The sequence below is a fragment of the Coenobita brevimanus genome, chromosome 71, assembly GCF_032717465.1.
Source record: "Coenobita brevimanus isolate Jiangsu-jjx chromosome 71, ASM3271746v2, whole genome shotgun sequence".
Classification (NCBI taxonomy): domain Eukaryota; kingdom Metazoa; phylum Arthropoda; class Malacostraca; order Decapoda; family Coenobitidae; genus Coenobita; species Coenobita brevimanus.
The window spans coordinates 41,086,945-41,099,444 of record NC_137024.1 but is presented as its reverse complement, the minus strand read 5'-3'; the positions used below and the strand labels follow the sequence as shown (position 1 = coordinate 41,099,444).

Genomic DNA, 12,500 nt, shown 5'->3' with positions numbered 1-12,500 from the left:
TGTACCTGCGTCGTCCCCTCAGGCCCGTGGGTGTGTGGGGTAAGATCGTGGGGTCCCTGTGTGCCATCGCCGGCGTGCTCACCATCGCCCTCCCCGTCCCTGTCATCGTGTCCAACTTCAACTACTTCTACCACCGCGAGACCGACCAGGAGGAGATGCAGAGTCAGAACTTCAACCATGTCACTAGCTGTCCCTACCTGCCCGGCACTGTGGGTGAGTACTGGCCAACTGGTGAGAACTGGGAAGGGGAGTACAGACGGAGTGGTGAGTACTGGGAGGGGGAGTACTGGCCGGGTGGTGTGTGTTGGGATGGGGCTTACTGCCAGCGTGGTGTGTACTGGGGCCTTAATCGTTTCTAGTGTGGTGAGTAGTGAAGTGGGGAGTAATAGAGCAATGAAGTGTACTAGAGTGGTGTGTAAGAGACTGAAGGATAATAGAGTGGTGAGTAATGGAATGGTGAGTCCAAGGGTACTGATGGGTACGAGAGTGATGAGTGTGAGTGGTGAGCACTGGGGACACTGAAAGGTACTAGAGTGGTGAGTATAAGAGAGCCGGGTACTGGGGCACTGAAGGGAAGTTAAGTGATGAATATGTGAGTGGCGAGTACTGGGACACGACACTGACGAGTGTAAGAGTGGTGGGTACTGGTATTAGAGTAGCTAGTACTAGAACGGTGATGGGAGTGGTGTGCATTGGGTCAGTGGCGGGTACTGGAGTGGTAAGTAGTGGGACGCTGGAGAACTGCATTGAGTACAGTTAAGGGATGAATACTGTGGCAAGGTTGGGTAGTAGAGGGGTGAGCACTAGGGCATTGGCGGGTATTGTGTGGACATGGTAATTGAAGGTGTGTTGTTAGCATCCAGGTGTTCATCGTTGTGTTGTTATTGGTCAGTATTAGGAGTATTGGGGCGTACTAAGGGGTGTGCCTGGCATTGGGTGTTAGGTAGGTAATATAGCATGTCTGTAGTTATTCTTATTTATACAGAGAGGGCAGACCAGAACCTGTAATTTTTCCCTGTCTAATGAAGAAACGACGAAAGGGAGCCAGTTTGGTGTTTTTTTTTTTTTTTCTGAGGTTCAAGGACACCGTTCGTTTAATGCTCTCAAGATTTTAGACATGAGGAAAGACTAAGTAACACTGATCTAATGCTGACCAGATGTGTACATGGAAAATGCGAATATCTATTTGCCATTTGGTTTAGACTAATGATATGATGGCTAAGAGTGTGCAGATGGACGGGTGCTGAATACGTTCTTGTAAGGGTAAAGAAAGCATGCTGCCACAAAGTTCAGAACAGTGTCCATTGTAATCAGTAGCTATTGTAAAGAATGAATGAGTCCACATCGAGGGGAAAAGAGACTGGGAGATATTGTTAGGTATTAGAACCTGTGTATTGGGGATGCTGGCATTGAGAGTATTAGTTGGAAGTTGTGGGGTATCAGTATTATGTGTTTTGCAGTAGGTATTCGAGAGTAAGTTATTGGTGGAGTAGCGAAAACTCATTTTTGTCAAGTTTCATTACACTTTCTTGAGACCATGTTAGAACCAATTTATCTGTGAGTAGCCAGACGCCTTAACCGTGGAAGGGTTGGCCGCAGACGAATCTCCATGTCACTTTGTTCTCCGCCACCAGGCTCCCTTCTCTCAAAGCTCGCACCCCTATTGAGACTTTGGTTTATTAATCGACAATTATTAGATGAACAGGTATATTTCTGCAAGAGTTCGGAACATCATAACATGTAACTGAATAATTGTCTCTTCTAAAAGATATAATGATGGATATTAAGAGTGACGGTGTGCATAAGCTTTCAGTAGCATACCTCCGCCGAGTTGTAATTTCCATGTTCGTTATTGCAGTCTGTAGGATTAAAGCAGAATTGGGAGGGTATTGAATTACCACAGAGTATTGGTAGAGTAAGTAATTGTACCGATGGCTTCTGTAGGCATTTATTTGGTTGGAATACATTGTGATTCGTATTTTGTTTGTATTATTAAAAAGGTGGTTGAGTAATATTCCTTGTGGTTCATACTTAGAGATTCATCAGTAATTAATATTTATGGATTCATTGTTACTTAATGCTTTAGTCACTGTTACTCATTGCTACTATTATTTAGTGTTATTCAGGTATGTATAACTGTAAAGAAATTCTGTCATATACCAGATAGCATTGCCTGTTGATTTTTTTGTAACTGATGTACCTTTTTACTCTTTTTATACTCTGAGCAACACTAAGTACCCCATACTCACCTCCAGATTACCTCAGATGACCTTAAATAACCCAAACTAACCCCAAATGACCCCCAGATAATCCATGATGATCCCAGGGAACTTAGGTAGACCCCAGTTGAAACCATAATATCATAGCCCAGATTGACTCCAAATGTCCCCAGTAACCAAGACTGACCTCAAATGACCCCAGATAACCCAGACTGACCCGAAATGACACCAGGTAATCCAAAACTGACCCCGAATGACCCTAGATAACCGAAGGTCTATCTATCTATCTATCTATTGCCAGACGCCTCAATCCCGTTTGGGGTGGCCACAGACAAATCGCCTCCAAGTCGCCCTGTCCCCCGCCATTTCACTGCCCTGCTCCCAACTCATACCCCCCTCTCTCATATACCTCTCCACCCCCATCCCTCCATCTCATCCTTGGCCTCCCCCTCCCTCTTCCCCCCTCCACCTCACTCACATACACTCTCTTCGTCAGTCTTTCACCCTCCATCCTCTCCACATGGCCAAACCACCTCAGTGTGTTCCTCATAACGCTTCCTATCACATCCACATCCACACCACAACGCTCCTTTATATCCTCATTTGTCAGCCTGTCCCTCCATGTGACTCCACAGGCTCCTCTTAAATAACTCATTTCCACTGCTCTCACTCTTGACTTGTGTCCTTCCAACAACGTCCAAGCTTCACTTCCATACGTTAGAGTTGGTATCACAATACTGTTATGTAGTAACTTTTTCACTTCCATGCTCACTTCCCTGTTTCTTATCACTTCTTTCAAAGAACCAGCAACCTTTCTTCCCTGCTGTACCCTTTCAAGCACTTCACCCTCCAAACCTCTATCCTTACACATCACACTACCCAAGTACTTAAACGTACTCACATTTTCCAATTCCTCACCATCCAACCTCGCTGTACGTTCACTGACTTCACTTCTCTCAAAGACCATCACTTTACTCTTCCGTACATTCACCTTTAGATTCCGTTTCTTACACACTCTCCCAAACTCATCCACCAAGCCTTGCAGCTCCCCTTCGTCTTCATTCAACAACACAGTATCATCTGCAAACAACAGTACAGGGAGTTTCCAAACACTATCCTCTCTCACCAGGGCCACTCCAACATCCACTACCCTACCTTGTACCTCTTTTATTACCCCATCCATGTACAGATTGAACAACCATGGAGACATGACACATCCCTGTTTCAACCCAACTTTCAAAGAGAAAAATTCACTTAGTTCACCATCCACACGCACTGCAGCCTTCGCACCATCGTACATACTCTTCACAGCATTCAACAACTTCCCATCTACTCCATATATTCTTAACACTTTCCACAATCCTTGTCTATCCACCCTGTCATATGCTTTCTCCAAATCCATGATAGCCGCATACAACTTCTTTCCCTTCTCTAGAAACTTTTCCACTAAAGATCTAAGAATGAATATCTGATCTACACAACCTCCTCCCTTCCTGAAGCCTCCCTGTTCTTCTCCAACTAATTTCTCTGTTCTTTCTCTAACTTTGTCAATAAGTATCCTACCATACACTTTTCCTATTATACTAAGAAGACAAATGCCCCTATGATTACCACACACTTCTTTTTCCCCTTTTCCTTTGTACAAGGGAATATTTATACCTGACTTCCAATCCTCCGGGACTGTACCTTCCTCCCAGGCCAATCTGCACATCTTCCACATCCATTCTACTACTATCTCTCCCCCATGCTTCAGCATTTCACCACACACTCCATCAATTCCTGGGGCTTTCCCCGATTTAACTTTCTTCATTGCTTCCACAACTTCTGTCCTACTGATTTCTTCCTGTCTTCTCACCTCCCTCCTTCTCCCAGCCATTCCCCAGCCACTTATACTCGCATTACTTCCATCCTCTATGTTCAACAATTCCTTAAAGTGTTCTCTCCATCTGCTCACTTTTTCTCCCTTCTCCACTGGTAATCTACCATTTTTATCTTTCACTCCCCTACTAACTTCACTTCCACCCTGTCTTACTCTTTTCACCTCTTTCCAGAACATTTTCTTACAGTCCCTCCATTTTACACTCAAATTCCTTCCAAATTCCTCATCCACTCTCTTCTTACTCTCTCTTACTAATCTTTTCACCTCTCTCTTTCTTTCTACATATAACTCTCTCTTCCGCCTCTCAACTTCTTCCACGGCCCTATTTCTCATCCATTCATTGTATGCTTTCTTCTTTTGTGCCACAGCCTGTCTCACCTCTTCAGTCCACCACGCTGTTCCTTGCACCCCCCTCCGTCTTCTCTTCCTTCCACACACCACATCACATGCTGCACATATTTCTTCTGTAAATATCCTACACACACCTTCCACGTCTCCCATCTGCTCCAATTCATATTTGCCATATCGTTCCTCCACTTCTCTCTTATACTCTGCCTTTTTCTCATCCTCTTGTAACCTTTCCACTCTCCTTGCAACAACTCCTTCCTCTCGTCTTTCCCTTCTTCTATTCCTCCATCTTACTTGAATCCTAATTCTGGCCACCACCAAGTAGTGGTCAGAAATTCCACTCCCCCAACCTCTATGAGCTCTTGCATCCATTACACATCTTCGCATCCTTTCATCCACACACACATAATCAATCATTGCCTTCCTTTCATTCAGTTCACCACCCGCCCAATAAATTACATTAAATGCCCTGTATGCTTCTAGATAACCACCAAATTACCCTTAGATGACCTAAAACAACTCCTTACACTGATCCCTGACCCAAATGACCCCCTATATTATCCTTTAACCTGTTCAGCGCTCAGCCCTCCTCGCTCGGCCCCTTCCTCGTCGAATCGGCGCTCCGAGGGGCCGAGGTGGGAGGAGAGGCATGGAGGTTTAACCTGTTCAGCGCTCAGCCCTCCTCGCTCGGCCCCTTCCTCGTCGGATCGGCGCTCAGAGGGGCCGATGTGGGAGGAGAGGCATCGAGGGCGTTCAACACTCAGCCCTCCTCGCTCGGCCCCTTCCTCGTCGGATCGGCGCTCAGAGGGGCCGAGGTGGGAGGAGAGGCAGGGAGGTTTAACCTGTTCAGCGCTCAGCCCTCCTCGCTCGGCCCCTTCCTCGTCGGATCGGCGCTCAGAGGGGCCGAGGTGGGAGGAGAGGCATCGAGGGCGTTCAGCGCTCAGCCCTCCTCGCTCGGCCCCTTCCTCGTCGGATCGGCGCTCAGAGGGGCCGAGGTGGGAGGGAGAGGCATCGTCTGGTTCACACTCACTCCCTCCACACTCGGCCGTTTCCTCGTCGAATCGACGCTCAAGGCGACCCACTTTACTAGTCCCACAAACCCCAAAGTTCCCATACAAACCCTGATCCCAAATTCTCCCACATACCCCAGTGCTAGTCTCGTAATCGAAAATGGGCCCAATACTAACTGTGCGACCCCAAAAGTCCCTCTCAGATTACACTAAATGACTCATGTAATTGACCTCCTTACCCCAGAACTAACCTCGAATTGCCCATTAGATGATCACTGTGCTCACTGACCTCAAAATGCTATCACTGACGACCCCTGAACTAATAGAAACACCATCAGATGACCCCGGTATTGTCTCCTGCCCCCAAATGACCCCCGTATTGATTCCTGACCCCAAATGACCCATGTATTGATTCCTGACTCCAGATGACCCCAATACTAACCCCCTGACCCTTGACTCCCAGGAAACCCCTTCCCCAGGGCCAGTTTCGCCACACGACCTTCAAATGACCCCCTCCCGATTTCATTACCCTCACCTGATCCATGTCTTTCTCATCTTTGACCCACTGTTACATAGTGTTACATAATTACATAGATGCACAAAGATCTTACTATCCCTACTATGCGGTATGACTAACGCTGACGCTTTTACTTAGTCACAGAATTAGGACACAAGGAGAGTACAGTAGAAGGCCCTCTCTTATGTATTATGAGTTCCTGTGTACTACTGCGTACTCCTATGAACCCAAATGGCCTCAGAATCCCCGAGTGTTCTCATAAAACTTCAGTTGACCCTAATGGGACTCAAGTGGTTTCAGAATGACCTTTTTTCCTCATATATAACTCAGATAACCGCGTAACTCGTTATCCACAAAACTGCCAAGATTTCGTACGCATCACCTCGACACAGCAATGATCATCTCCGCGTACACCTACATGTCATCTCATGGCTACTGATTTTGAGATATGCGAGTGTTATTCCATTCAGGACTGGTGTGATAGCATTAGCAAGAGTGCTTTTGCATAGTTAAGGTATAGGAGATTAATGTCCCCCCCCCCTTTTTTTTTTTCCTTTGGCTGCATTATGACATTCGCTTGATTTTGTGGAAGATTAGTTAAGAACGGTAAAACGAAATTCATTGTGCGATATAACAGTCAGCAGTTCTCTTCCCTTCCACTTGACCACGTAGCTCATAAGTGGATTTTGAGACTTCGCAAGGCCTCTTCGGTAGCGATTTATTTTGCACATTGCACATTAGTATCCTCGTGAATGTTAATGATGCAAATCGTGTTGATATTAACACTGTAAACAAGTCGGTTGGGATGAGGTGCTACGAAGCATCTGATGCCACTTAGAATGTAGCTCTAAACCCCCTGTTCTCCCAGTGAGGTCAGACTCCGCTCACCTGCCCCCACACTGACGCCACCTCCCCCAACAGGTCAGCATCTGAAGAAAGACTCGTTATCAGAGTCATCCTCAGACATCATGGAGCTGGAGGAGGGCGTGTTGTTGCAGCACGACCTCAGTAAAAAGCAGAACTGCAACCCGCGCCACAACAACAACATAAACGCCATGAGCATCGAAACTGACGTCTGACATTTGTGTGAGTGTTTTTTCTAATGTGTTTGTAGTTTTTGTTTCTGTAGTGTCGTGTGTATGGGTAGTGTGCTTGCTTTGCTTTTATTCCCTCTGTTTTTACCTGCCCGTAATGCATCGACGGTATAAACGTCATAAACATTGACACTGACTTCTGGCATTGATGGCGGGGTCATTGTTAGTGTTCTGTATGCAGCTTTTTCCTCTCTCATAGTTATCATCTGCATGGGTAGTTTGTTTGGCTTATATTTATTTTTTTATGACCTGTATGTTATTTCTCCTCACAGCAACATTAATGCTGAAGTTAAAGCTGTGTTTTACCTATGTGTGAATGTCTTTGTGTTTGCCTTATCTGTAAATTTGGCTCTTGTAGTTTGCTTGCCTTGTAGTTTTTTAGTGATACCTGTCCTTCATGCAACAGCAGCAAAAACCCCCCAAGAGCACTGAAGCTGACGTGTGTGAGTAAAATTTTTAATGCTTTGTTTGTAGCATTTGTTCCCTTACGTATTTACTTGGGTAATTTGACATGTTTTTAATCCTGTACTGTTAACCATCCTTTATGCAACAAAAGCCTATTGTGTGTGAACGGGAAAACTGACGCACGGCATTAATGTGAATATTATTGTTAGTGGTTTCACCTAGGTCTTTTCCTCCTTGTTCCTCGCACTATTTCGTAGGTGGGAAAGAGGGTTAGGATGCTGATGCTGATGAAAATTGTGATGATGGTGGTGGTGGTGGTGGTGGTGGTGGTGAAGATGATGTTGGCGATGATGATGGTGGCGATGATGATGATGATGATGATCAGGAGGAGGAGGAGGAGGAGGTTGGTGCGGGTTGAGATGATGATGATGATGGTGATGAATTTGCTCGTTTACTTTGCTGTCATGGCCCATTTGCTGTTAATTTTGCCACAACAACAAGAACATGAGCATTGAAAACGGCCTCTGACGTTTGTGCGAGTGTCATTGTTATTGCTGTGTTGTCATTGCTGTTATTGTTGTTTTAGCAGTTATTGCTGTTTTTACTTTTATTGTCGGCATTATTGTTATTGCGTTGTTATTGATGTGTCTATTGTTATTGTCTTTTTTCCTGTTAATAATTTGTTTACATTGGTGGATTTTTTTCACGTTATTGTCGCTGTTTTTGCTCCCCTCGTTCTTTATTTTATTTTATTTTTAATAGTTGTTTTTCTCAATAACAAATGCTATGGACAGGAATACCACCCTTGACATTTGCTCTGTTGTTATTGTTTTAGTTTATAGCTTGTGTCTTTTGTTCCTAAGTCCTTCAGTGAGTGAGATAGTGGTTTTAGTGTGATTAACGCCAGACGATTTTATTCTGTTGCGAAAAAGCGTATAAAACAAGTTAATTTTTGTTGTTAATAGTTAGCCTTTCACCACAACCAACAACAACAATAACTACTACTACTACTACAACGTAGTTCATGTAATGTGACGTGATATTTTTCTTTCATTATCCTTGGGTATGGTGATGTCTTCCCTTTTTTTTCCATTGTCACGATTTTATTCAGCTTAAGGAAGACTTTTGGCTTGGAGGGGTTAGATGTAGCCGTCAGTAGCCCCCTTCACTGCTAGAGGTCCATCCCAAGCTGAATAAAATCGTCTGGTGATACAGGAATGAAATACGAAGGCAAAACCGACGCCAGTGGGGGGTTAATTGTCCTTTATTTATCTTTCAGTACTTTCATTTTATCTTGGCCGAAATTTTTATCCTTTTGTAACCTATTTCCTGTATCTCAGTGGCAGAACAAGACAATACCACGGCTCTGCATAATTTCCACAGCTCTTCTTCGTGACTAGCACCATATTCTCATGTTCATCTCCTGCTATAACTCGGAAATCAAGATGGGGAGATGGTATTTTTACGCCAAGTTAGAGCGAAGAGTGTAGAGTACCAACAAAAGAAATTACACTTTTTCTTGTTTAAAATGACGCATGGTAATTGTGAGTGTTATTACCGTGTGCTTGTATTGATTGTATTTGTTGGTGGGGGATGTTTACTCTCTCTCTCTCTCTCTCGATTTATCAGTCTATCTATCTGTATGTATATCTATGCATGTATCTATCTTGCCATCAGTCTTTGTGTACCTGTATGTCTGTCTATATGTATCTGTCTATAGTATCTCTGTCTGTCTATCCATCTATCTATCTGTCTGTCTATCTCTGTTCATCTGTTTGTATCTATATATCTATATTTATCTGTATAGATAGATAATGTCTGTGTCGTGTGTGTGTGTGTGTGTGTGTGTGTGTGTGTGTGTGTGTGTGTATTAGGTTGTTTTGTTTGTTTTTTACGTCGCAGGAATTCTGAAATCTGACATATTAAACCTTTGACTAATTATAATTATCAGTATTTTTGTCTGCTTTTTGTTTGTTTGTTTGATGTCTTCTTTGTTTCATTATTTGCTTGATGGTTCGTTTGCATGTGTCTGTACCCGATTGTTTGCCTCATTGTTTGTTGCTTATTGGTTTGATTGTTTATTTCTTGCATTTTGTCCACGTTTTATTTTCAGTTGTTTGTGCATGTGCTTGTGTACTCATTCCCTTGTTTGTTTCTTAGTTCATCTGTTTGCAGGCCTGTTTGTTTCCTCGTTTGTTTGTTTGTTTGTTTGGCTTGCTTACGTCACAACTCTTGCTGAGCTTTAAAAGGATCATCGCCTCTCACCTTTGACCTTTCCTGCCTTGTTTGTTCCTTGTACTTGTTGTCTTTGTTTTGGTGTCATTTGTATTTTGGTGTCATTAGTATTTTGGTGTCATTTGTATTTTGGTGTCATTTGTATTTTGGTGTCATTTGCATTTTGGTGTTATTTGTACTGGTGTCATTTGCATTTTGGTGTCATTTGTACTGGTGTCATTTGCATTTTGGTGTCATTTGCATTTTGGTGTCATTTGCATTTTGGTGTCATTTGTATTTTGGTGTCATTTGTACCGGTGTCATTTGTATTTTGGTGTCATTTGTATTTTGGTGTCATTTGCATTTTGGTGTCATTTGTATTTTGGTGTCATTTGTATTTTGGTGTCATTTGTATTTTGGTGTCATTTGTATTTTGGTGTCATTTGCATTTTGGTGTCATTTGTATTTTGGTGTCATTTGTACCGGTGTCATTTGTATTTTGGTGTCATTTGTATTTTGGTGTCATTTGTATTTTGGTGTCATTAGTATTTTGGTGTCATTTGTATTTTGGTGTCATTAGTATTTTGGTGTCATTTGTATTTTGGTTATTTGTTTATTGTTGGATCATTGTTGTGTTTTTTTAAATCTTGTGTGCATATACTCTTGTTATGTACACTTGTTTGTTATGTACGTTTCATTGTGTACACGTGCTTATGTACGCCACTTCTTGGTATGTGCACGTGCCATTGTTGAGTGCATCTCTTCTTGTTATGTACACCTGCTCTTCTGTGCACCTGCTTATACGTACACCTTCTCGTTATGTATATCCTCGTTTATTATGTACACCCGGAATTGTCTTGTACACTTGTTTGTACACCATTTCTTGTTATGTACACAATCTCGTATGTACACGTGCTGTAATGTACACCTGCTCTTGTATACACCTGGACTTATGAACGCCTGTTCGTCGATACACCTATCCATCTAGTATGCACGTGTTCATGTGCTTATCTGCTTTTATGTGCAACTGCTTTTGTGTACGCTTTGTGTATACCTGCACACCAGCTCTGTTTCACGTACATGCTTTAGCTGTATGCACCTTTAATATACACATATTCTTGTTGTTCACACAGTCTTTTGTTCAACTACTGCCACTGTCGCCTGGGATACACAGGGTGGGTCATACACAACGCTACTCCACTACGCTGGGTAGTTACTCGTGTGTTGTGGGGACGGCTTGTTCAGTGCTGTCAGTGTCCATGCTGGGTCACCTATTCATTTCCTACTCCCACCGCCACACCCACACCCACACCAGCAGACTGAGCGCTGTTTACGGACAACACTGTATTCTTGCAATCTCTAGGCGATTTTATTACATGTTAGGAGAGGCTGCTTGAACTGGAAAGGTCAGGAAGTTAAGCCATCATCATTGTCTTCACTGAAAAACTATTCTTTAAGCTGAGTAAAATCGTCTGATAACGGGTAGAATACAATTGCCTGAAGAAGTTAATACTAGCGCCTTCCATAGTGGGTGCCGGAGCGTGGAACCTCCCATTGCTAAAATCTTTTCACTGGATATATATATATATATATATATATATATTACTGTATGGGAATCCTCTCAGCTAAATTAAAGTGATTGTTGTCAGCCAAAGGAAATACGTCGGGCTAGCCACAAATGTCCAGTAACGGGTTATAATGATGCCTTGTGTGAACTGCATGCCGAGAAAATTAATGTTGGCCTAATGTGTGACTACGGTTAGCATTTCATATGGACGTATATAGCTTTTGCAGTTTGCTTTGGCTATTACCTTATGACTGTTTACCTATTTGGGGGGGACTCCATCAGTGAGGTAGTCGCTATTTTTTTAGAATATTAATGTCACAATATTTGAGTATACTTCAGTGCATGCTTTAATATTGGCATTGTGACTGCATGAATAGCACAAATGTTTCATACTGCAATAATTCCTGTTTTGTGTTGTATAATAATACTAATATTAATAAAATTATTATGATAGCAGTTATTATTATTAATTATTATTATTATTATTATTTCGAAATTGTGGTTGCATGAGTTTCATCAGTTCTTTCGTACAGCAATATTTCTTGCATTAAATATAATAATAATAATAATAATAATAGCATTATTATTATTATTATTATTATTATTATTATTATGCAGTACTAACTATTTTTCCTGTCATCCTTATCAGCTGCCATCAGTGACTATTATTTTTCTGCCCATACTCTTTTTTTTTTTTCCTCTATTTCTCCCATCTCTTATCGCCTGTTTTTCTCTCTTATCTTCCCCTTTCATTGACCTTTTTTTCTATGCCGTTACTATAATTATATAAGAGAAAAAAGGATGTGATAGGAAAGTGAATAGGGCTGACTGGTGATAGTGACCGTGGTGATGGTGATAATGATGGTGGTGGTGTATGGTGATGGTGATTGCGGAAGTGGTGGTGGTTGTCCTGACTTAGTGGTGATGTTGGTGGTAGGAGATTGTGTGGTGATGGTAGTGGTGATGTTTGTGTTGGCTGTAATGGTGAGAATGATGATGGTGATGGGAAGAGTATCGGTATGTGTTGTGATGGTATGTTATGTGTGGTGGTTATGATGATGATAGTGGTGATCGTGATCGGTGTGGTGGTGATGAGTGTAAGGTGGTGGAGGTGATGGTTATAGTAGTGGTGGTGAGTATGGATATGGTGGCTTGAATGTTGTGATGGATGTCTATTAGTGATGATAAATTGATGGTGGTAGTGATAGTGATGATAATGACTATTGTTGTTGTTGTTGTTTAAGTCA

The 12,500-nt window shown here is 42.6% G+C and overlaps 1 protein-coding gene across 1 annotated transcript in view; it reads left to right on the top strand.

Annotated features, from left to right (window-relative positions):
• The window catches only part of Sh (Potassium voltage-gated channel protein Shaker), a 201,139-nt gene that overhangs the window by 183,211 nt on the left and 5,428 nt on the right, over positions 1 to 12,500 (top strand). The window contains exons 6-7 of the mRNA XM_080277993.1: positions 23 to 213; positions 6,895 to 7,059. Coding sequence (XP_080134119.1) covers positions 23 to 213; positions 6,895 to 7,052 — 349 coding nt within the window. The 3' untranslated portion in view covers positions 7,053 to 7,059. The remainder of the gene's footprint in view (positions 1 to 22; positions 214 to 6,894; positions 7,060 to 12,500) is intronic.